The 26,244-nt window shown below is 41.6% G+C and overlaps 1 protein-coding gene across 8 annotated transcripts in view; it reads left to right on the top strand.

Annotated features, from left to right (window-relative positions):
- Positions 1-26,244, top strand: part of kirrel3b (kirre like nephrin family adhesion molecule 3b) — a 147,726-nt gene that overhangs the window by 86,981 nt on the left and 34,501 nt on the right. For all 8 annotated transcript variants that reach the window (XM_052078428.1, XM_052078424.1, XM_052078426.1 and 5 more), the window contains exons 3-6: positions 5,802-5,951; positions 13,818-13,967; positions 23,995-24,152; positions 25,649-25,799. In XM_052078428.1, the coding sequence (XP_051934388.1) occupies positions 5,802-5,951; positions 13,818-13,967; positions 23,995-24,152; positions 25,649-25,799 (609 nt within the window). The remainder of the gene's footprint in view (positions 1-5,801; positions 5,952-13,817; positions 13,968-23,994; positions 24,153-25,648; positions 25,800-26,244) is intronic.

Here is a 26,244-nt window from a genome sequence, read left to right as displayed (position 1 = left end):
GCCCTCCCTCATTTGCATTCCTTTTAAGTCCCCCGCTTGCCATTACATAAGTGCACATCCCTAAAAAAAAAGTACACCCGTTGTGAAAAGCGAGCCAGTTCATTTCCCTGCACTTTTTAATCAATACCTAGCAAGGGAGGAGGGTTACGTGGCTTCCATTTATGCTAAATATAACATATGAGTCGGATCCTATGAACGGTAGTTGCTGTGGAGACGGGAGCTGTGCCTTTATAACGGTAATTATAATCACGGCAGAGAAATGACTGTGATCCAAAGATCACATAATCCCTGTGAATAGATTAATCTCTTGCCATCTTGACAACCTTAAATATAGTCATGCAAATGTCAATTTGAGTTATATTGTATTATTGTCTTATTTGAGGGTTTCATTTAAAGGGATGCCGAGATGACCTTTGGACCAAGATCCGTGGAAACGATCTGAAAAAAAAAAAAAAAAGCAGTCCAAAGAGATGTAAAAATCCATTTATGGCCCATGATATTCCAATCTTTGATGTCCATGAAATCTCACTTCCTCTGGCCAGGCGGCTAACGGTAAAGCGTGCGCCTCGGAGGCCCTCCTGCTGTTGCCATTTGTAATTTATAGAAGTCATCATCTGAGGTGATTCATCTTGATTGTGCCTTGGCAACTGTCATGCACCACCGATGCACGGTGTGAGAAATGGAATAAATGCGTCTTGCAGCAGCACTCATGTTTGTCTTTCCGGCTTCGATGAATTTGCATTGGCTGCCGACACATTTTGCTCCTAATGACAGGCGTCATATTCCAGATAGGCGTATTGTATGACACTCGGCATTCGGTGTGTGTTTTACAAGGGGATGGGCAGAATGGAAGGATTTGAACACGATGATGAGGAAGATAAGTCACTGCAATACATGCTTCCGCTAATGTGAGCGATTGGGCCTCATGAATTATTCAGAATTATTCGCCATTGTAGTTGCCAGCCACATTGAGGAGCTCACATTTTGATATTAATGAGCGTAACAAAAAAACTCATTTCACCGAAGGAGTGGGCCTCGTTCCATATCGTGGTTTGTGCTGAAAGCGTGGCCATTGGCAGATATGAAAGTTTTCAAGTCCAGTTTGAGATGTAAAAAAAAAAAAAAAAAAGAATTGATTAAAATAATTTAATTAAACACCATGAAGCATGTAAAATAAGTTAGTTGGCAAATACTTGAAGCTTTGACAGTGACGCATCGCTCTTGTGGGCGGTGTGAGATTTGCCTCAGGTCTCGTGTCTATTTTATTCTATTTTATAACTTGATGGCACATGTTGATGGCAGTTTCTGTCCTTTGTACGGCTCAAGCATTTCCCGATGAAACTTAAGACTTTCTTTTTGAACAGCATTTGCATGCCTCGTGCTTTTGATAAGGTCAGCAGAGGTATTTTAATTTGAGGCATGTCATTTTCATCTGCAGAATTATTGCCTGCTTTTACAATGGACAAAATATCCGATCAGCACCACTTTGTAGTTTTTTTTTTTTTTTTCGTTTGCAATTTGCAAGATCTCATGCTCTCTTATAAAAAGGCTGTGCGATGGAGGATCTAAAGTTGAACGTTACTCCATTCTGACAAGTATGAGATTTAACTAACAATTTGGACTTGCCAGTGGGAGGTGCATACATTTTCCAATTGCTTTGACCATGCATATATACAAAACCTTGCGGTAGAGCAGTGGAACTATTAATAGAACATCTTGACAGAAACAAGGGTTTCCCCAAACACAGTTGGAGCCAATGATTAATTGCATCCACATTTTAATGAAAGTGCTACCACACATCGAATTCAGCTATGTGAACAGGAAATGACTTCATTCAATCGATGCGCAAATGATCTGCAATCTGCATACAATTAATCTGTGCTGTATGTTCAGCACATTTGACAAAGTTTATCCAATCCAATCCAATGCAATAGCCTCAAAGAATGAATGCTCAATTCATTCATGCTACAGAAAAGCTCTGTCAACGTGCGCTTCCAATCAGGAGCTGAAGCAGGGCTGGCAGTGGTAACGTCACGTGCCCCCCAGCTTGCTATAGGGCGATTCAAATAACCGGCTTGTCCTCCTCCATTTAATCGGAGATAATTCTCTCCTGTAAAGGGATTGCTGAAACTATACATCGTTAATACGAAGCATTTCTCATTCCAAATGGGGCAAGACGTGCGCCAGCGTGGCAGTTTCGAACAGCTGGGATAGATCAACACATATTACTTTCTTGTGTAATGACGACGGGTGGACACATTTGATAAAAAACAGATTTTATTTTTTTGTATTTGTGCATACTCTAAATTTAAGTCGTGAGAATAAAGAGAACCTGTTCTACCTCCTCCTTGATAAATGAGACCGCTGGGCTCCAAAAATTGAAACACATCTGCAGACCTCAGAGCTGAATTGGATTTATATTCAATTAGCATGTCTTTAATGTATTCAGGACTCAACCTATTCAGTGATTTATAGACCAGACGCAGAATTTTAAAATCTTTTCTATAGTTGACTGGGAGCGAGTGTCAGGGAGTACCGTACGCGATATGTTCAGATCTCTTTTTAAGGGCAGATTTCATTCCAACTCAAATTAGGAAAACGAGAAAATGTGTTTGTTAATGCATGGTGGATTGATGACTATTGACTGTCACGAAAGACAAGAATAGGCTTTTCTGCCTCAGTGGAGGAGGAAGGTTTGGGTTAAGGTTTTTGGGAAAAGGTTTTTTTTAATATTCATATTAAAAAAATAAGCTCTATTTCTAAGTATGTCTTTCTTTTTCCCTGTGTCGTGTGATTTGAACACAATCCACTGAGGGCTGTGAAAGAACATGACGTTTATTTGTATGTTTTTTTTGTGTGTGTGTTGATCCTCCTGCACTGCTGTTTATTCCAACAGTACCTCTATGTAGTGTACAAAGCTTAAAACATCCAACGCTGCCATCATCAAGCGTCCAAGTTACCTCCTCGGTTTGTATTTGAAAGTCATACCTCCAAATAGCGTGACCAGAAGGATAATAGTTTGTGATAATGATCTTGGCCTACGCTTCAGTGCTGTGTGGCCACATGGCGCACAGGCAACATGCTGATGATTTCCTCTGAAGTGGCCTGACTGTTTGACTATAAACATCGTTTCCAAGCCCAACTGATTGACTGAGCGATGAATTTGGGGCAGTTAGTCGAAAGGAGAAAATAGTCCCGGTGTGTGCGGAAACGCAGCAGCCATTCAACAGTAAACCAATTATCTGAAGTGAAACACTAACAACAGGCGATGCAAAGTACCAGCCTGTCACAGATACCGGTCTGTACAAAGTCTGGAGCCCATTTGAAAGAATTCAGCGGTCATTATATCAAGGATTTTTGGTCTTGATAAACTCACAACCTGAAATAAATCAAAGCACGTTGGCAGGTCCTTCCTCCGGATGGTCACTTGGATTAACAAATTTCATTTGGCATTTAACTGATGTAACAAACAACTTGACATTTGTTACAACCGCAGCGGTAGGTTGTAACTTGCTGTCTCTTTTAAAGGTGGGTTAAAGGAAACAAACAAACAAACAAAAAAATAACACCAAATTCAATTACTAAGAATGCTAAAATCTATTTAACACTACCCACTGCGTGCTCTTCAAAGCTCAGGGACATTGGTAAACACTTCGGGTTGCTTACAGTCCAACCTAGCAAAAATTATTTTCTCTCCTAATACTAACCTTTGCTGGTGATTTTCATCAACACGTTGGTACTAAACAGTTCGTATAATGGCTGCCCTGATCTCCGGCTCTCTGATTGTTTGCTGAATCGTTTCTAATCTGTGAAGATTTAATCAGCAGTTGCACGACATCCATCTTTGAAATGTTCTGCCTATGTCGGCACCGTGAATGACAAAAAGAGCAAATTGAGTCCGATGACCTTGACTGTCTTTGTGAACTACTCAAAATAGGGTTGGCAAGCAGATCACTGACAAAATCTGTCGGGTTTCTTATGGAGAAAAAGGTAGCTGTCTGATGATGACAGATAAGCTCTTATCAAAGGTATGAAAAAGCATGATTTAGCAAATCCAAATTGCAGAGGAAAACATTTATCTGATATTGTCACTAATCCCCCCTCCCCGTGGGTGGTATCTGGGCACAACGTCTTATTTGTGCTGCTGTGCAAATGTAAACTAACCAAATTGTTCTGTTCTGCAGACTTTAACCCCCGTAATCAAGAGACATTCGTAAACAGGAAGGTCTGACCATGTCCACTTTTAACCACCTTTCGATGGTCCTTTGTTTTTCTCGTGGCCGCACATTTCTCATTCGGGTGGCGGCATGCTGGAGCCTGTCGCAACTGGGTACACCTTGAACTGGTCGGCAGCGATGGTTATTTATTGCATTGATTTCTCTTTGTTTTTCTTGAAATGCATTGTGCACAGATTTACCGTATTTTCCGCACTATAAGGCGCTTCGGAGTTTATGGCACACCTTCAACGAATGGCCTATTTTGAAAGTGTTTTCATCAATAGGGCACATCACATTATAAGGCGCATAGAATAGAAGCTACAATAGTGGCCGCGTTATGCATCCACTATACGAAGCTACGCTAAAGGTAATACAACAAAACAAAATACAATTCAGCTTTATTTATATAGACCTTTCACAACCGCTGCAACTGTTAACAAAGCACTTTGCAGAACATACGGTGAAGAAATCAGAATATTGATCCATGTATAATGCTTTTAGGTGCACCTTATGGTGCGGAAAATACGGTAATTAACTTGCATACGATTGCCAGAAGTGGGAATCTACTCTATTAAATTATGGTGCTGATTCCAATTGGAACTGTTCAGCCTTGACAGAGGTCTACTGAGTTACGTGCCACAATTGCTAACCTGGCTGTCGCTGTCCCAACTCCTAAATTGTTCTATAACTAAATTTTCCTCAAAGCTTCTGAAAACGTGTGACATGGGCCAGTGACAACCATTACATTTTGGTAGATTAGAAAGATATTTCCAGCATTTTGTTCTACTTAAGGTTAAGGATCTCTCACAGAATGATGTCTGGATTTTTGTAAACAAGATTGTGAGTGAACCTAGTTAGAGTGAACCTTGTTCAATGTTCCTTAATACACATGACAATTTGACATTTCCAATACAGATTTTGGCAAGAATGGTGGAAGTGAAGTGGCGTGAGAATGTTAAGACCTTGTTTTGTCAGGCGGCCCTGATATAATGCCACCTCTCCCTCCATTGTCTCTACCCTTCTTCATCGTACCGGTCCCCATTAACGAACCCTCTTCTCCTAATGGAGTTCACTGCACATCACTTTCTACACGAACGCAGCAGAGGAGTGCAGCTAATGGCAGTTGCACAGTTGGAATACATGGGTGCTAACTTGAGTTAATGTATGCCGCTGGAGCACTGTTGGGAGATGAGATGATGTTATCTGCCTTGTGCAAAGGCCCAGCTCAGCTGTCTGAGGACATCCTTAATAAATGAACCAATTTGAGGTAGAACAGCTGTCTCTGAGTCTGCACTTCAGTCCTGACATCACGCTGACGCCTAGGATGCTTGTATCTCATCTTTACATCATGAATAGCAACAGAACACATTTGTGGCTCGTCCTCCAGAGTTCTTTAAACATGTGTTTGACAAGGGATGTGTGTCGACTTGGTAGAAATTGGCATCTGGTGCAATTCTCATTCAGTTTCGCTTCATGGTGCATTAAGCCAGTGACAAGTGAAAAAAAAAAAACAATCTGAGTGTTCTCATTCAAAATAGTAAATTAATTTTCCTGACTGGTCTATGTGTCTGATTGTGCCTTCAGGTGGGAAGTCCATGTTTTCTCAGCAGCCACAGGACTTGGTCGTGGTGGCTGGCCAACCTGTGACATTACCATGTTCCATCCCTGGTTACCATGGCGTTGTCCTGTGGATCAAAGATGGCCTGGCACTCGGGGTAGGGAGGGACCTCTCAGGTAAGGAACACAAATTGGAAGCACATGAAGCCCTTTACTGTATCCATCTAATCATCGATCTAGCTAGCTAGCCAGGCTAGCTTGCTAGGTAGCTCTCTGGCCAGCTAACTAGAAGGTTCGTTCTCAGAAAGTATGGTCCAGTAGTGGGACATGATATTCTAAAAGTGAACTTGATCAAAATCAAGTTAAAATGACATAAGATTAAAATCAAACCTTCCTGCAGTGTGCTCTGAATAAATAAAGATAGTTCACACAGCCCTTTATTCGCAAGAGATGGTTGAATGCCGTCTACTTGTGTCATATCAAAGCACTTGAGCACGAACCACTTTTCACCACATTGGCATTAATTACCAACTATTCAATACCACCTCCCTGATTATGATTGACCAAAATTTGGCTAATGTTTGACAGAGAAGCTTCAGAATCATAACATAATCCGATTTGTAATATCATGTTTCCAATCTAAAATAATCTGTTTATCATCCAATTTATTCAACGCATAGTGACTGCTTCACAGTTGTTCATCAAGGCTTTATGCGTATTCAGCCTTGCGAACACTCATCACCAACAATTCGCGCAGTGACATAATGCATGTGAAAATCTATAAAAAAGCATTCAATACCCACATCATTTAAACAATGTGTTTATTAATTTATTTCAACATAGAGATTTAATTAAATTTGCTCGCACTCTCACCACATCATGGTATGCTCCTCCATTTTCTGTGTTGGAAGTTACGGTAGCAAATTTGGCTCGCACATCAGCTATGTCGACGAAGCATGGGCAATTCTGGTCTATTTTAGAAGGTGCTTTGGCACCCCTAAGTGGAATCCCAACATCCATCAAATTTAAGAAATGTTTTACTTATTTTTACTGTATTGACTTTTGAAAAGTGCATAATCAAGCAGTTCCTGTTTGAAACAATAACAACAACATAAAAACAGCACCCCATTTGCCCCTAAAATGGTTTATGCCATCCAACCCCTCAAACCTCTCCCCTCTTGGGCTCTGATTGACGTGCTGACACAGAGGGACATTCAATTAAGATCTCTTTTGCTGTGACTCAACATTTAAAAAACCTTTATCGGATTTGATCGTTTCGTCACAGACTTTCCAAAAAAACAAATTTTGATCTCAAATACATGCATTTAAATGTCGACGAGAGTTGAACTTCTCTTGTCTGGATGCTAGCTCTACAACCTTAAATCTCTGATCCCTGAATCACCCGTGACTAAATCAAATTCTGCCAACATCCTGTCGACCATATCGACCAACACACTTTAGCGAGAACTTATAGTTAGTCCCCCGACTACAAAGTAGTTCTGGTGACCAGACAAACCAGCAAAGTCACCAAAAGAAGAAAATGTAGCAGTCTCCTTAAGATGTAGTCAAGATCGCATACATCAAGATGACGGGTTTGTTACACAGCCATTTGTGGGTAGACGTCAATGCCGGCCGGTCCTGATTTTCCTTCGAGTGCAAGGCTTTCTGGGAATATATTTGCCAATTTGCCAATCTCCACGATCTGAGCTGGACGGACAGCTGGTCTAATATGATTTTGATGATTTTGATCGGGGCCCAAGCAAACAGATAGCAAGCTTCACGGACGTGTGTGGTGGATGTGAGATATGTCGTAAAATTGTGAACAGTGGGCATTAAACCTGCTGAATAATTTTAGAAGCATTAGAATAATTGAAGCATTGTGATTATTATTAGAATTATTTTAACAATAAGCCATCCATCCATTTTCCGAATGGCTTTATCCTCACAACGGCGGCAGGGGGTGCTGGAGCCTATCCCAGGTGTCTTCAGGCGGTATAGGGACACCCTGAACTGATCGCAACATTCAAAATTTTTTCTTTTTTTTTTTTAAATCATAACCCTAACTGAAACATAACATTTAAATGTTGAGTCAATGTGAGGATACCAAAATGTTAACCTCCTCAATCAATTCTATCAAATGGTCAACTCATTCAGTACCAGCCAATTCTGGACCAAGTCTGAAAAGACGTTTAAAACGTCTTTGGGAGTGAATGAGTTAAAGAGTCAAAAAGTAATGGCAAGACTCAATGGCTCTGGAAACTTTACAAACGCGGATCCAACCAAGCCATAGATGATCTTATTTACTAGTGAAATGGCAATTTGGATGGAAACAAATTAAATACACAGTTGTATCTGAGTTACAGTAAGCTATGCTTGTCCTTAACGGACGAAACGGAACCAAACAGCAGCGCTGCAGTCCACCAGTCAGAGACACGCTGAGTTTTGATTGTGTGCAATAGAAAATTTGATACAAAATACCATCAAAGCCACAAATTTAGTGTGCACTTCTATCTTGCTTAGATTATGTGGAGAGCAGCTTTTTAGCATGATATTTAATTAGTTTATGGAATGAGACAGATTGAGGGTGAGAGTTAATAGTTACATCAGCCCTGAACTATATACCTCGTGATCGACGGTCCTGGGGCAAAAGAATAGTAATTTCAACATGGCTCATTCTTTTCATGTATCCAAAAGCAGCATGATCGTTTTCTTATTGCCGCAATAAAATATACAAGGTCCTGTATCGGGTGAAATAGCTCCCTGCCTGGTGAAGATAGCTCCCCCAAAATACACGATGATACAAACTGAGTGCCTTGTATTCAGGCGGATGACACTTCTCGAAATAAAGAGCACCCCAGCTGCCCTTTTTATCATTCCAGTCTACATAGACATTCAAGGCATTCTGTAGTTTAAAAAAAAATGATGGTACATTCAATGCAGGATGTACAGAGCGAACATAAAGCGACAGCTGTATACATAAAAAATGTGCCAAATCAAAGGTTGCGTGCAGCATTTCAATGATATGCGTCTGCTTGGCTTTCCAGCGACAAAGGCTGCTTGTGAAATGGCGTGCGCCGTCTGGGACCAGCCACCATTCACGGGTTAGGGTGATTAAAATGGGACAAACCGTCACGGTGCAGCACTCGAAATAAACAACACAAAAGCAAAACATAATTCAGAGTTACCTGTAGCCTTGTTGTCATTCTGCTGAAGCAGGAAGTGAAGTGGGCCTTCAGAAAATGCCAATCATTATCATAAATATGCATGACTTTGCGCACATCTCCTTTGTATGATGATTGCGGCTTCAAAAAAAGCAACATCTAATTCATTCTTAGTTGCACACAGGGCAAAAGGAGTAGAATTACGTGTTTGTATGACTGACGTGCAAGGCGGTGGCATCGGGTATATGCAAGTCATAAACAGAAGCTCTTGGGATGAGAATGTGACAGTTGGTAAACATTCATTAGTGATTGAAAGTGCACGTGTGTGTGTGTGTGCGTTTTTTTTTTTTCCATTCATGCAAGCACTGTATGCACCAGTCACCCGAAACCTGTTCCTATCCCCTTGCGTTTACGTTGGGCTGAAACACATTCTAGGTGAAAGATTTAACTCATTCGTCAATGCCTGTGTTTTTGCTTTCACATACACACACACACACATTATTGATCTAGCCTCAAGACAAATCCATTCCTGGTAATGGTTTCATTACTCCTTAATGTGGGTATTTTACATTGTTTGGTTTGGGTACCGCATTATGACTCCGGAATTTCGCTGACTCCAAAGATCAACGTCCCCGCGTGCAAAAACATCACATGTGCATTATCATCCGTCTGGTTGCGGCGGGACAATCCGAGTCGTACTCACAATATTTATGATCATGTTGCCTATTTAGGACAAAAGGGGGGAAAGGCAACTGTATAGTTTTCACCTCAAATTCTAATTAGTTTCCCTTATGGGGCCAGTTAGAGGGATTAACCTAGAATGCAGAAATGCTTGACTGCCACAGGCACAGATTAACCGATTGGCAAAATGACTGCGGAACATTCAAAATCACGCACAATCCGTCCTGTGAAACGGATCCACTTCCAACTTGCTTTCATTCCAAAACATGGCACTATTATAATCTTTTTAAATCAAAACCATTTCAGCACAAGTGCCAGCCTTGAACTACTCTCACCATCAAGACAATAATGATTTCATCAAAAGTTTAATCATCTTAAAGCCTCACACCCTCTCCCAGGTCGACGATTGTGATCTGTATATGGCGGCTGCTGTCTACCGTTTTTCAGCGATATGCTTTATTTTTCCTGAAACCATCCCCCCCCCCCCCCCCCCCCCCGCAATTTCCACAGTTAGAATAAAATGTAATTATTTTCTTTACAGATAAAATCAACATAAACGTGCTTTCTCTAGGTGGAAAAAACATTCACTTAATCCATTAAATGTATCTAAAATTAGGTACATTGCGGTACATCCCGTTGTACGTTCCACACTTCAATGAAAACTCTCTCTGATGTGGCACTTAACTATCAGGAATAGAAAGCTGTTTCCCGTTTAGATTGTTGAGCCGCGAAAAGTTCATTTTATGTTGCGCACACCATTGAAGCAGATCAACATGTGCCTAAATCTCTGCTTTTGGAACGTATCAATGGGAACAATGTCTTTGACAAGATGCAGTTTGGTTCTGAGAATGTGTGATACAAGGCTCCTTTCTTGTCGTACGGAATACTTCCGTTTCTTAGCGGGAGTTTTTGGGCTCCCTTCTGTGTTCTCCCAAGTTACACACTGAGCAGTTTCAAGTGTCTGTTTCAAATGCTGAAATAATTCGGTTGTGCTACTTGCTTTGGTTATAACAGACTTTGAACGTACTTTGTAAAGAACAGTTTCAAGTGTAGTGTCTGACACTGCCAACGCAAATTCATTCCAAATGACAAGCTGCATCCTTTAGCTAACTAGCTCCTTTATATTCAACTAGCTGGTTCGCCGCCCTCTGGGCGGCTCATCAGCTAGTTCCTGCGGAAGGCTGGTAAGGTGGGCCTTCGGCCCACAAAAGTCTTGTTGCTTGTTTCAACTTTTTGTTCATCTTCATTGCTTATCGCGAAAATAAAGAGATGTTTAGCTCTACTAAATAACTAACAATTTCATTGCAATGCTTGTGGGTAGACAACATTTTTTGGCTAAGATGCCCGCGCGATCGTAGTGAGCCACTGCCTGAGTGGCGCAGTGGCGGCGCCCAGCGGCGCGGTGAAGTAGGTACGTTTTGAAAAGGGACAGATGGAAGGACAGACCGCGTGCGGGACGACGCGCAATATATATATAGATGTCTGATCACGACTCAACCGATCATGGCAGAAACCAAGAAAACAGGTATCGCGCTCAGCCACTGGGCGTTTGTGATGGCATTCTCAGTCAAAGGAATGTGGCAAAATGGCCGCCCCCCCTGAGATGGATAGAAATGTTATGGATTTTGATCATTAAATAATTTTAGACAAATACGGTATTAATCAGAAAACTGTGTTTAGACTACTTGGGCCACATAGGACATTTTATCACTTGACTTCTCCTTTAAGTCCAAAAAGTTGTGGAATTTGAATCATATTTACTTCCAAACTTTATGTCCATTAAGGTATTTGAGACATTAGGTTTGAATGCAGTCTGGAGAAAGAGAGAGTGCAAAATGTTAGAATGCAGAGCACCCACTTGTATATGCTCTCTACGTGAACCGGAGTCAACTAAAGGTATATCATTGTGATTATGTCATGATGATCATTACCCTTGTGATCCACAATGTCATCATAGCCTTGAATCTCATCAATGGACATACAGTAAAAGTGAAACTCAATGATTTTCTGGATGACCTTGCGCACATAATGATGCGTCTGCTATTTCAGGACCTTTTCTGCACACACCAAAGGAATGTGTCTTTCCCCTGTCAACGATCATTCATATGACTAATTGGAGCTTTTAAATGTGATGGCTCTTAATTAAACTCCTCTACGTTTACAACTGGCTTTAATGTGACGTGGCTTTCTTTCTCAATGTAGGACACATTGTCTCAAATTATTACATTTAAAGATGGAAGTCATTATCACCTTCAGTCTCACATTCCCAACATTGTCGGTGCACTTTTTTTTTTTATTTGCTGTGCGTATTGCCTTTCTATGGCATGAGTTTCCGTAGCTTTAATGCTGATGTGTTCCTTTGTCCTTGGCACTCCTAGTGTATGGACGCTTAAGATTAAAAGCTACACGTAGGAGGGTGAAATGCAGAGAGTGGCTTAATCGGCTATAACTCACTGCACCAGCATAAAATGAAACCACTTCATGCTCTATTAAAGACAACTGGATTCACTGAACCAACCATCAATAATTGGACTTTGAACAGACGATGTCTTTCGCAATAGAACAATTCAAGGACTTGCTGCCAAGGTGTAAGAATTCCTAGGCTGTTTTTTGCACTGCAGCAAAAAAATTGAGACTGTTAAAACATTAAAGTGAAGAACTGGGGTCTTTTGGCATTTTTGTTGAGTCATCAGATAGCAGTTACTGAAAAGTCAATATTTACCACACCATCCGTCAGATTCATACACGTCCACCTTTTGGACATGAGAAACATGTGAGTTTACTTTCAAGTTTCCCTCAGATTGCACAAAATTCAGCTACCCTATCTTCCGCACTATAAGGCGCTTCGGATTATAAGGTGCACATTTTAAAACTGTGTTCATATATAGGGTGCATCTCATTATAAGGTGTATAGAATAGAAGCTACAATAGTGTCTGAGGTTGCATTATGCATCCGAAGATGGAGCTATGTTAAGGGAATACAATACAATACAGCTTTTATTTACATTGCGCTTTGACAACCACTGCAGTTGAAACAAAGCGCTTTACAGAGCATTCAAAATGCTACGTCCAATAAATCAGAATATTGATCCATACATAAGGCACATCGGATTATAAGGCGCACTGTCAGCTTTTCAGAAAATTGAATGCTTATAGATGAGCCTTATAATGCGGACAATACGGTACTCATTTATGATTCTGTGCAAAGATATTCCCTGCCTATACTAGACGTCATCCATTTTTGCATGTCTAACCAAGCAACACACTCACGGCAAATAAAATAGCACTTGCTGTAAATCAAAACTGGAGCAAAAGCCAAATCACGGATACACATTTTGTGGTTTTGAACTGTGCGAGCCAGGTGGCGTAGTGTCGACGTTTAACACTGTGGGAGTTCAACATTTATCATTTCTTCATCACTCTTGATATTGTACCCATGTTTTGAGTTGTGTGGGCATCCAGTGTGTTCACCTGTTCAGTCAACTCAAATGTGGCACTCATGCAGACTATAATCTGATCTGATCGATCCATCATAGGGTCATTCAGCTGTGCTTTCATCATTGATCTGACATTAAGACCCCAAGGAGTAAGTTGTCTCTAATTTTCTGCAAGTTTTCATGATAGCGGGGAGTGCAGTTTTTTTATGAACAGCCCTACTCTCCTTATTCCGCAATTAGCATCATCATAAAAACAAACAGTGGTCTGAGGGGACAAGCAATTCCATTAAAAAGAGACGGCTTCCTTGTCAAACATCCTGGGATCCACTCTGCTATCCACTTTGAATGCGCATCAGAATGTTAGTTCAGGGGGTAACTCCGAAACCGGCGGTGTTGAATTGTGTAGAATGGGCACTATGTCTCATGGATATTCCCATGCTTTCCTGCATTATTGAAATGCAAATCATTGGACTGAGCAAGCGAGTAGAGTCAAAGTCTTTGTGGTTGCAGTCAAGCATATTTTTCTTTTATAACCTCCAAGCAAACTCGTTAACTTCACCAGCAGTGGTATAAACCCTCAGAGGAATTTTTACTCAAGTATGAAGTGAACAAACTTTATCATCTCCATTTGTGTGGCTGCCTTAACAATTTATTTTCAAACTCCCAAACTTGCTTGCCGACAAATTTACTGTTACGAATAAAATCTTTGACCATTCGGTTGATTTAACGTGTGGTAAACGTGAGCAAATATGTTTGTGCTGCAGGCTATCCCCGTTACACAGTGATTGGCGACCACGGCTCCGGGGAACATCATTTGCGAATCCAGCGTGTGGAGCTGATGGATGATGCCGTGTTTGAGTGTCAGGCTGTCCAAGCTGCCATGAGATCCCGTCCAGCCCGCCTCACTGTGCTCGGTGAGTCTGAATTAAGCACACAACGTACTGTATGTTCCCATCCAAGATCTTGAGCCTTCAACAGCTCTGTTGTTGAATAACAACCTACAATTTCAGTGAAATTCGTTTAGCAAGACTGTGCGGGGGAATAATAGCTCCCGAATTCCCTCAACTTTGTACATGGGCCAATGAAGTAGCTTTACATTTTGGTGAGGATATATGCAAAGGGAGAGACACATGAAACATACTCAGGGCATTGAATCGATCACAGTGTGACTGTTCTGGTTGTCTTCGAAGATGTTTCACCTGTCACCCAAGCAGGCTTCATCTGTTTATGCACGTAGACTGGATAGGACAGCTATAGCCTATCGAGCCGACATGCGTGAACTGATAAAGCCCGCTGGTCTGAGGCAAAACATCTTCAAAGGCAACCAGAACAGTCCGATTACAATTGTTTCAGTGCCCTGAGAATGAAATGACCTGGATGAACGAGAATATTCAAAGGCTGACGGAAACATCACAGCACCACTCTGCTGTCCTGCATCCTCCGTATGCAAAGAAGTAGTCTGCTAACAAATGAGTTGAAAGAAGAACAAAAAAATCATCAGGGCCTTGGTGGAGGTCTGTGCTCCACTGAGTGATATTCAAGGTACGATTCGTGGTCTCCGAGCTCGGTACAGCTTGGACACCACATGAAATTGCATATTATAAGAGAAGAGCTGTCTTTCCAAATGCTACAAATACATTTTGATCATTCTGAGGACAAAAAAAATCCCTAGAACTGCAAATTGTATCCTGTTAAAACTCGCACTGGACAACAATAAACTTTGGATATAATCACCAGCATGACAGCATTAATACAGTTCGGTGTTTTGCATTTGAAAAAAAAATGAATAATGTCATCTGTTTTATATTCACTTTTGCTCGGCCATTAGTTGCATTTGGTACTGTAAAATTCTTAGGGAATCGTTATTTCTTAGAGCAAGAATCCAACCAATTTTTAGTGATTTGATCTGCGGTACTCTGGGTCAGCTCAATGATGAGGAAACTAATCTTCAAATCATTTTCCATGCTGCTAATCAGCTCAACGTTTGTTGCTTTATCTGGCCTTTGCTGAATCTTACTGCTCCCCACCTTGGAGGGGGCGGGTCTTTGCTGTGAAGTTATTTTGGAGTCAGTCAGCAGAAGGTTAAAGAAAACAAGGAAAGAGTTGGGAGCGTGGCGACTGATCCACCTTATTGATCCGGCCTAATGAAAAGTGAACCTAACGATTTGTAGGGAAAAGGACTGCAGCGGAAACAGGGAGGTAAAGAAAATTAGAAGCAAATTAAACAGAGAGGGAAAGAGAAATTGAAGTGCTGTGTCTGATTGGCCAACCTGCAGGTGGAGATCAGTGAAAAATCATTGGTACTGGTACTTCCATGCAGAGCTGAAAAGGTCTAAAATTTCAGGATTCACCCTCTTCTTCCTGCAATTTGGATAGATTTTTATTCGGTGAAATGGGAAGAAGAGTGGCCAAAAATTTAAGTAGCCATGAATCCGTGAAAAAAACTGAGCAGATCAGCATCTAACATGAATGGATAACAGTGTTAAGGTACCGTGAAATGGGCAACGTAGCTAGCCAGTCAAGGACTGACCCCAACAGGTGATTTTGGCAGTTATCCTGCCAACTACGAGCAATCTTTGCAAAACATCTTCATTTTATAATGAAATGAAGATATTTTGATAAAAGACACATCACTGTTATGGCTGGATATAAAAATTCTTGAATTGTCACAGGTTGTGATGTGATGATGTTAAAAGTACTTGGAGGTTCGTGGCTATTAGTAGCGGCTAATATTAGCGGGTAACCGTATTTCCTGGTCTTCACCTTGCCTTTATAGGACTTGAGAGTCTGCTTCCTTCCCACAACTTGTACCGGTGTTTATTCCTCTATTTTTATTTTTACAACCATCCTTCTTTGATGCATATTCATCTTTTAAGGTTGGACACTATTGTTCAAGTTCCCAAGTTTACAAGCTAGGGAGCAGCTGCATTTGACTCCTTGAACCCATGTTATGCTCACTAGAAAATCCTGTGGTCAAAACATAGTTGTACGGTAATTAAGGCAAAAAATGCTAAAACCTAATTCCTGAGAGAATTATTACAAATGCTTGACTTTATAGAGCAAACAACAGGAGGTGTAGCAGTAGAGTTCACTGGATTTAATCCAGAATAACACTGAGGAAGCCTTTATTGCCTGTTTCGATGATCGAGGGTGAGAGAATTTATTATTCTTCCCTATTTCCCCATGACCACTAATGCAAGGTGTTGGTGTAAATCCCATGCCATGCCAAGAAAGTAAGTTCAGTGTAGTATACAAGGCCAGGGTGAGTTCCATGTTGTTGTGCATGAGAGCTAAGGGAGGAGATATACAGCACACAAGACAAAATCTAAGCTGTCAAATACAAAGATGGAGCATGTTTATTGACATGGGAGAAACCTGACACACCTGTCCATATGCACTGTGCATGTGGCTACCAATAGAAACGGTGACAACAGAATCAATATTGACCTTTAACCTTCATTCTGTATTTCCTAGCGCAACATCCATCGAAAATCCGCTGTGCGGACTCCAGTCCACTCTGGACTGTGATGATCTCGGACACTGATATTTATGAACACAGGGTTGGACTTTTCCCCATCCAAAACAATGAAGTAAATATTGTGTTTTCATGTTTTATTGAGGTCGTCTTCCAAACACACAGCAGTGCTGGTCTTGGCTGATGCACAAAATCAATCGAAGAGTATGTTGCTCACCCTAACATGCATTAGCTCATCATTTCGATTGATTAGTTATTCGTTACCTTCTAAAAGGGGGTAATGAAATACAGGAATAAAATGCAGGGCTTTTGTTACTTTGCTGCAAAAGCATGCAAGTAAAATATATGCAGTCGCCATGATTGCTTTAAGTTCCACAAAGTGTTTCTCAAAAGCCACTAGTTTGAGACAGCATTACTATTTATGATGGCAACAATACAGCAATGTGCAACTTTGAGTTACTCCGGTGTGAGGACGCCCATAGATTTTTGTCACATACAGTACATGGAATGCTATGTTATTGAAGGAATTTGCATTAAACGGATTTATTTCAACTTGACACTGACTTGATATACTATGGATGCCTTTAGATTTTTTTTTTTAATCTACAAAGCTTGGTCAGCAACAATGTGACCATGGCCTTGTGACAAAACATTGAATTGATAGCTTGTCATTGCAAGAGTGATTGTGTGCTTTGTATTTGTTTTCCTCCAGCGGCATTGTTAATATGTTGGACTTGTGTAGTACTAAATATTCATGTCAACAAATGCCCAAGGGTATCTTTTGTTGTTGTTAGTTTATATTGAATCATTAATTTTAGCATACAAACCTGAAAACACAATTGCTCTCGTTTCAGGTTTCCATTCTGCACCAATTGACGGGGGAAAATACTAATACAAATGATCTACCATTTTTGTGCGCTCCCTATTTGTGTTTGGCTGAACGAACGAGTTACAATGAACTCTAGTTGGTGACTTTTTGTACTTTTCCTGAAAAACGTTATACACGCTCCACATTGCGAAACTTGATAAAAAATATATAAATACATAATTTGGAGACCCCTGCTCTATATTGTCTCTAGGTGTGAGTGTGAGCGTGGATGGTTGTTCGTCTCTGTGTGCCCTGCGATTGGCTGGCAACCGGTTCAGGTTCAAAACATTATACCCACCCACACAATATGGCCTCTTTTCTTTCTCAACAAATAAATCCTCAAATTATGTGCATTTGTGTATCTGTGTGCATACCTGAGGAACTTCTGGCTCTCAAACAGATGTCGGGTGGCAGCAATGACAGAAGAGTTTGGGTGATTTGGCCCAGCGAGTTATGCATATTCCTGCAACAACCTGCACTATTGGTATTCCCTCTTCTCCTCATCGTTTTGACTGCTTTCTTTTCTGATCTATCCCAAACTCAGCAAGCTGTCGCAGTCGGTGACAGACGGCCCCATGCCTACTTTCTTCTGCACAAGCCAGACAACACATGTGGCTCATTGTTGTTCAGGACACGTCAGCTAAAGCACAGCAGCGACACACTACATATCTTCTCTCTGCCCTCCTTGTTCATTTCCAACTCCAAATAGTTTCTTTCTCAATCGCTCACACCCTGGGAATGCCGAGGGGTGAATCCCCTAAATGGCCTCCATACTTCTTTGCAGAGGTCTCTCCCATATTGAGTATAGCCCAGCAGGTCCAACTTCGGTAAAGCAATTCTTACCTGGCTGAAGGTTAGAGTCAATCCCTGTCCTAGATTAGGTAAAATTAGCCTACCGTTATCTACATATACTCTTTTTATTTTTAAAAGGCATTAGATCTCGGGCGGCCCGGTAGTCCAGTGGTTAGCACGTCGGCTTCACAGTGCAGAGGTACCGGGTTCGATTCCAGCTCCGGCCTCCCTGTGTGGAGTTTGCATGTTCTCCCCGGGCCTGCATGGGTTTTCTCCGGGTGCTCCGGTTTCCTCCCACATTCCAAAAACATGCATGGCAGGCTGATTGGGCGCTCTAAATTGTCCCTCGGTGTGAGTGTGGGCGTGGATGGTTGTTTGTCTCTGTGTGCTCTGCAATTGGCTGGCAACTGATTCAGGGTGTCCCCCGCCTACTGCCCGAAGACGGCTGGGATAGGCTACAGCACCCCCCGCGACCCTAGTGAGGATGAAGCGCTTCGGAAAATGGATGGATGGATAGAGATTAGATCTTATCCATAGTTAAATAGCCTATTATAAGGTGACAGGGGCGGTGCTGGAGGGAACGCCCAGCACTGGAGGGAATGCCCAGCGAAACATGACATTCCCAAAGAGGACCAATAGGAAAGTGCCCAAAACAGGATAAAAAGGTGGACTTTTGAAATCAGACGCTTTTAAGACAAGCCAACATTTGCGCAGAGAGCACGACACTTCCAGTCGGCACACATATTTTGAAACTCAGATTCTCAGCGTTTCCGTTGCACTGCTTAACGGGCTGAAGTTATTGATCACAACCGACAGGTTCATTAATGAGTCCCACATCAAACACTCGACCAAACCACTCCAATAAAACAACTTTCCTATTGGTCCTCTTTGGGAATGTCATGTTTCGGTTTGTTTTGATTTCAGTTTGCGACGGGAGTGCTGGGCGTTCCCTCCAGCACCGCCCCTGTCACCTTATAATAGGCTATTTAACTAAGATAAGATCTAATGTCTATCCATCCATCCAGTAAAACAAAATATGGCTAATCATAACAAAACGTTGTCGTGTAGATGTTTTTGAATGCTACAATCTACGGGTCATTGACGCACATTGCTGAACAAACGCACAATCCTTCACACCCATTATTCTCAGAGTACAAGTACAGCATATATGACTAAAAATTCGCAGGAGTGAGGACAGAAAGTCCGCACTCTTGCAAACTTTGCACCTGATGAGAGGAAAAAAAAATCAGCGAGTGGTGCCAGGTTTGCAGTGAGTCAGACCTGTAATTAAAAAGCAGCAATCAATCTGTCCCACTGACCACACTACTTATGCCAAGACTATCGAATAACTGCAGCAAAGAGCTAATTTAGAACCATTAGGGACTGCAGACTTTGCAAACAGCACAGTAATGATGATGGCTGATTCAAGTTCAGGGCTTGCACTCTGTATAACTGTCAGACCCGGCCGTAATAAGGTGGACTGAGTGGATGATTTCAAATGAAAATAAATAACCAAATTCAATGAGTTTCACGTCTTTCTTTTATGATATGTTATGGGTCCGCTTCCCCCACACCCCGTCCTCTGAGGCGCTCACAATGAAAATGAAATGATATGAAAATCTCTGCATGTGAGGCCAAGTGCTCTTTGGGCAGTATGCAGTCATCCCAAACGATCAGTACGGTAGTAAAATGGGACTCGGTAGAGGCTGCTCGACAATCCGACAGTCTTAATTTACATATCCATCCAAATCGCTCACCATATTCAGTCGACACTCTAGAGCCTGAATATCGTCATTAATATTTAAAGTGTAGCAGATCTGTAAACAGTCTTTAAGTGGTTCTTACCTTTTTTCCATCATCCTGATAACGATTAACTCATAATTAATTAATAGATAAATTAATGAATACAGTAATGGAACATTATGCATAAAATCGGTACACTCAGGCTTATTTTTCTTTGCCGTGGGGTCAAAAACTGCATCTCTTTTCTTCTCCTTTTCTTCGAAGAGGCGTTTCAGAGTTTTGCTACGTCTTCAGTTATGTGATGGCAATTGTACTTTCCAATCGGTCACATATTGTCAGATTATCCTCTCATCTCCATCATGCCATAAAACGGTTTTATGGCTGCCTTCTATGCTTGACATTTTACTAACGTGTGCTTTGACAGCGGTGCTGCATTTTGCAATCAACCGCAGCCGTTTTTATTTTCTTCTTCCGCTGAATTTTGGTGCCAATTGATTCCCTCAATGGCAAATGTTAGGCTCGTCTCTGCGTCGCGATGCTTGTCACACGCTCCCTGACTTATTTACATATTCCATGCAACAGAACAGCACCATGAGAGCTTTGTGACCTCGTTTTTCTTCCACTTGGTGCGAAAGGACAAAAAGGTTTGGGCCTTCATATAAACCTCCCCTCCATTTGACGAAAATAGCACTGACCTGAGAATCCTCATGCTCTCCAAACTCTCTTGCATATTAATAATGAGCGCCGGATGAAAGTGAGACGGACAAACGAAGACTGCATTTTAAACTGAAAGACAGAATGGCAACCAGTGTGGGAATTGTCCTTGATTGGAAGTCCAGCCAAAATGAATTCCTTGCCTGGTTCAATACTTTCCCGTCGCACTACATCCAAACGTCTCTGAGCAATATAGGTCAACCAAATTTCAATTTGTCATTTCAAATTGATGGTATTTGTGATGTTCATTGCTTTGACGTGACACTTGAGAGACTAAAGGTACGTCGTCACCAAGAGAACGAACTGGCTCCGCTACGTCTGTGTATGGCAGGCTTGAATTCAGCTCTCCTCTTCCAAAGTTTTTCAATGACCAACTAATTCATCGGTCATCCAAAAGGAAAAACAAGTTACTTGGATGTGGGCATTCATAAATTTTGCCCTTACAATCGAATCAGCACAAGGTATGGTTGCAACTGAAAATGGAAACTTCAGCGTGTGGTATTTAAACATTTTTACGATCCACCATCCACCATCAAACACATTATATTGCCTGGGGATGTATACCTAAACTATACGATGAATTAGACCGCACAATAAAACAAGGAGTCGGGTGGATGGCTTCGAGCTTTTAGTCGGGGGGTTATTTCACCGAAACATAAAGAAATATGTAAAAATCAATTAGAAAAGTAAATGCTAATTTTAAAGATGAGTGTTTTGTTTTTATTTGGCTTTACGCTAATATACTGTTCAAAATCGTCATTTGTCTCAGAGACATATAAGGTCATGATGTCATCTGCTCAACATAAGAGGTCATAACCTTCAGCAAGATTCTACCTTTACCGAACACAAGCAATCGAAGTTAGCGTGTCACTATCTCTGAATAGGTTTACTTTTTTTATGCTCGCTTCACTAGTGATCGTCATGTTACAATTGCAGTTTGCATTTTTTTTGCCCTTAGTTACAATACAAAGCATTCATTCATTCATCTTCCTAACCGCTTGATCCTCACTAGGGTCGCGGGGGGTGCTGGAGCCTATCCCAGCTGTCTCCGGGCAGTAGGCGGGGGACACCCTGAATCGGTTGCCAGCCAATCGCAGAGCACACAGAGACGAACAACCATTCGCACTCACACTCACACCTAGGGACAATTTAGAGTGTTCAATCAGCCTGCCATGCATATTTTTGGAATGTGGGAGGAAACCGGAGCACCCGGAGAAAACCCACGCAGGCCCGGGGAGAACATGCAAACTCCACACAGGGAGGCCGGAGCTGGAATCGAACCCGGTAACTCTGCACTGTGAAGCCGACGTGCTAACCACTGGACTACCGGGCCGCAATACAAAGCATACATATTTAAATATAGAAAAAGTAAGAGAAACCAACTATTGATTTATCGACTGTTAATTTCACGAAGGTCAGTAAAATACCCACTTCTAGCACAAAGTGACAGAAAATTGCATTTCTGAGCAACCTGTACTGCATTAAAAACGTACTCAAATGTGCAAGGAGAGATCAATAAAGGATAGGCAATTTCAACAGTAATCCTTTGGGTAATCCTTCGGAGCAATTATCGTAAAAATGGTTTGCAACAAACAAAATTATGTGATGCCGGTGGCCCCGGATGCCGCAATTAATTCAAAAGCGACATGGATAAGAACAAAATAGATCAATAAAGTATGGTATGCAGAGCTTTTGCAGCACATCACATATTCCTTCGTGCAAGCTGTCAAAGAGCCCAATTATACGTATTGTCATTAAATGTGCAAAACACTGTCCCAAATTACATTTCCTTTATTTGCATTCATCTCCGGTGCAGTCTGACAGCATAAATCTAACGCCTAACAAGCCTTCCTTCCAATCATGGCACTTGTGTAGAGAGATTCGACAGCTGCCTGCAGCCTTTGATTTCATCGCGCCCCAGATCTGCATTGTCATGAGCATTCGGGTCAATAAATAATTCACTGCAGTTTGAGTTAGATTGGAAAAAAAAAGCAGCTCATGGATAAACGACGAACGGGACTTTGATCAATGGCATGTAGGCATATTATATATATTTGGCAAAGCTCGGGAAGTAAAACACATGCATAGCTGTGTGTCAGAGAATAATTTGAGAGTTACTATTAATTTTGATATTTCTGCTTGGATTGTATGCACATATACGGGCAGATCTATTCAAAGGACAGAGAACTGATCATCTAAGGCAGGGGTGTCCAAACTTTTTGCCAAGGGGGCCAGATTTTATGTGGTAAAATGTCGGGGGGCCGACCTTGGCTGACATTCTTTACATTGAACAACAATATTGCTCAACAAATTTTAGTAAGCCAGTCTTTTTCACATTTCCATTTTTATTTTCATTTCAACAATCTTAAGAATTTCTTTTGGTTCATTTGAAACAGGTATATCACATGCAACTGCTTATTCACTTGACTTTTTCTTAAACAGAAGTCTCCTGAGTGCAAATTGATTGATTTGAAACATAAAATGTATCACCATGACTTTTCAATAGTCACAAAACCTTTGACTCGAACAACAGGGAAATGAACAAGCAATACACATATCCACAACTGCAAGGATCATTTGAAATATGACATATCAGTCAATATAAACACGGAGTGATGTCTTGTTAACTCGTGAGTGATGCCCTCTGGTGTCTAAATGCTATTACTCATTTAGTGAATGCAATTACTCATTTAGCCACAAGAGGGAAGCAGTACTCTATGAAACATCACTCACCAGTCTACGAGACCTCAGTCAATGCAACACGTGTTCCATTGCGCCCAACCTGCGGGCCAGACGGCACTGATTTTATGAAAGGGGCCGAGGGCCGGATAAAATTCGACCGCGGGCCGGATTTGGCCCGCGGGCCGGACTTTGGACATGCCTGATCTAAGGCATGGGTGTCAAACTTTCCTGCGTGTTTTTCCAAGTCAGCCTGTTACAACACACCTTATTCAAATGACCAGATCATCAGCAAGCTCTGAATGATCCTGATATTGAACCTATTCATTTGAATCAGGTGTGTTGCAACAGGGAGACTTGGAAAACATGCAGGACACCGGCCCTCCAGGACCTGAGTTTGACACTTACGATCTAAACCACATCCGACAATCTGATGGTTTCTAAAACATGACAAGGTCATTTTGGATAATAATTAAAACTTGACAATAACATTGATGTTCAGTTATCATTGACAAAATGTAACAAATGGTATTTTGGGAGCAAATTTTGAAGTCATAGCAGCTATTTGTGATGTGATAACGTGTTGTCTATTTGCCTAACAATGAAAAATGCACAAGCTATCATCACACGGTGACCTCATGGCTCTTCCTCTCAATGTCTGCGTACATAGTCCCACCGGAAGACCCCGTCATCAGCGGAGGGCCAGTGGTGAGCCTGAGAGCCGGCGACCCTCTCAATCTGACCTGCCATGCTGATAACGCCAAGCCAGCAGCCTCCATCATCTGGATCCGCAACGGAGAGGTCCTCAACGGGGCCATGCACTCCAAGGTAAGCTTTGAGGTGTGTCACATAGCAGGTTTGGAGACTCAGGATATTTCAACAAGTTCATAACAATAATAATTAACACAAAAAATGTTTTTGCAGAGTGTCTTTGTATAATCATCATTGCCACAATTGTTTTTAATTTGGCTTGTTACATCTAAATAAGGCTACAAAACCAAAATACAAGTGTCTGTCACATTTTCTGTGGTTCTCAATTTTTAGCCTACTTGTTCATTTTAAATCGTTTGATGATTTTGAACTTTAGTCCATTGCAGTACAGTATGACAATATTTATATTGATGTATATGAGTTGTCATTTCAGCTATGCTTGTCAAAGGTGTTGTGACAGCATTTCTTAAGAGTTTGTCACGACAGATGTTTGCAGAAGCACACAGAAAGCACCGGTTTACCAAATTGCTTAACGTGGGTATATTCCTTACTAAATATCCGTGCGAGCACGACTTTGCATACAATGATTTCCTTTTTTGGACACATGCGGACCAAAAACACCTGTTGATTACAGTCTTTGCATTTGCTGTAAATCATTACTGCAAAGGTTCCACACATGCAGAGTTGTTGGTGGCCTTTTGCCTCACGATCCAGATGGCTTCTTGAAAGCAATTCCCTTGAAAACACAGGTTGGAGTTTTGATAGCAAAAACACGTTTTTTTCTTTTTTTTGGTCCATCATACAAATCAACTGAGACAAGCAGATGGCAAGATCATGAAACTATCAGTGACGCTTCCCTTCTGTTAGGATGTTCTTCTTCAGTTGCGCTTGTCTTCGTTTTACCAACCGGTTTCCAAAATCTGTTCAGCGGGCTGTCATCTCTGCTGGTGATTGACAGAATGTGTTTTTTTTTTTCCTTGAATTTTAACCGTCACCACCATTCACACACCAGCATGGCATCACGGTCACTTCAGCCCCTCGGTGTCTTTCCTGACACTGCCCCCCCCCCCCCCTAGGCTAATAATGAGATCAATATTGCCATGTTCTATTTGCATTTGCACAAAAGGAATCAAGTACTTTCAAGCACGAACATCTCCCCTCTTCTCCCTTTCAATGCTCTTCGCCACTCTGTCCTGGCTGCCTCATCGTTATCGACTTTTTTTTCAAAGAGCTAAAAGAGATAAATGCAATCGATTGGACCGGTGACATGTTACCACACTTATTTGAATTAAAAAAAAATGCTAAAAGTGCTTCTTGTTAATGGAACAAATGGAGAATGTGCTTCCTGTCTTCACTTCTGTACTCTTACAGAGACAGCAGATGTGAAATGTGAGATGTGACATTGTGCACTGACACTCTTGATGATTTTCATGGGATACTCAAGAGGCTTCAGTTTTCAAGAATGCTCTCTAGTGACTATACAATGCCGTTACCAATGGATGGTCGGAGCATTCAAAAGCACAAAGTCCATGACTATATGCATGCCCGTGCTAGCAAGCGTAGGAGTCCAGACATCAATTTGATGTCTTTCTCCCTCTCGTCTCTGTTTGCAGACGTTGCTCCGCGATGGGAGGAGAGAGACCACGGTGAGCACGCTCTACTTGTCGGCCTCCAACATCGAGACTGGCCAACAGATCATTTGTAAGGCCTCAAACAAGGCAGTCCCCAATGGCAAGGAGACCAGTGTCACAATTGACATCCAGCGTAAGCACATCACTTCATCTTCTTTGACGGGGGATATGTACAGTATATCTTTTACCTTGTTGTTGTTTTTTTTTTGGGGGGGCGATGCTTTCTTTAATTGTTCTAAGCTCCTGTTTTCATGTCGGTGTCATTTTGAGTGCAAAAACGCCGCCCTGAAACCTTCCTCAGTGTGGATGTAGCACAGCTTTGCACTGCAGATGCCGTGCCGTTCTTCTTTAGACGCTAAACAAGCTATGAGTGACTCGACAGCATCTCTGATGGTCACAACCAAGTATTGCGATCAATCCAATAATCAACAATTAATTCCACAGGTCTCGTCATAATTCTTCCAGATTAATATTAATTCATTCATTCATTCATCTTCCGAGCCGCTTGATCCTCACTAGGGTCGCGGGGGGTTCTGGAGCCTATCCCAGCTGTCTCCGGGCAGTAGGCGGGGGACACC

This window comes from Hippocampus zosterae, chromosome 10 (genome assembly GCF_025434085.1).
Source record: "Hippocampus zosterae strain Florida chromosome 10, ASM2543408v3, whole genome shotgun sequence".
NCBI lineage: Eukaryota > Metazoa > Chordata > Actinopteri > Syngnathiformes > Syngnathidae > Hippocampus > Hippocampus zosterae.
The sequence above is the reverse complement of the archived record's forward strand: the minus strand, read 5'-3'. Positions and strand labels throughout refer to the sequence as shown.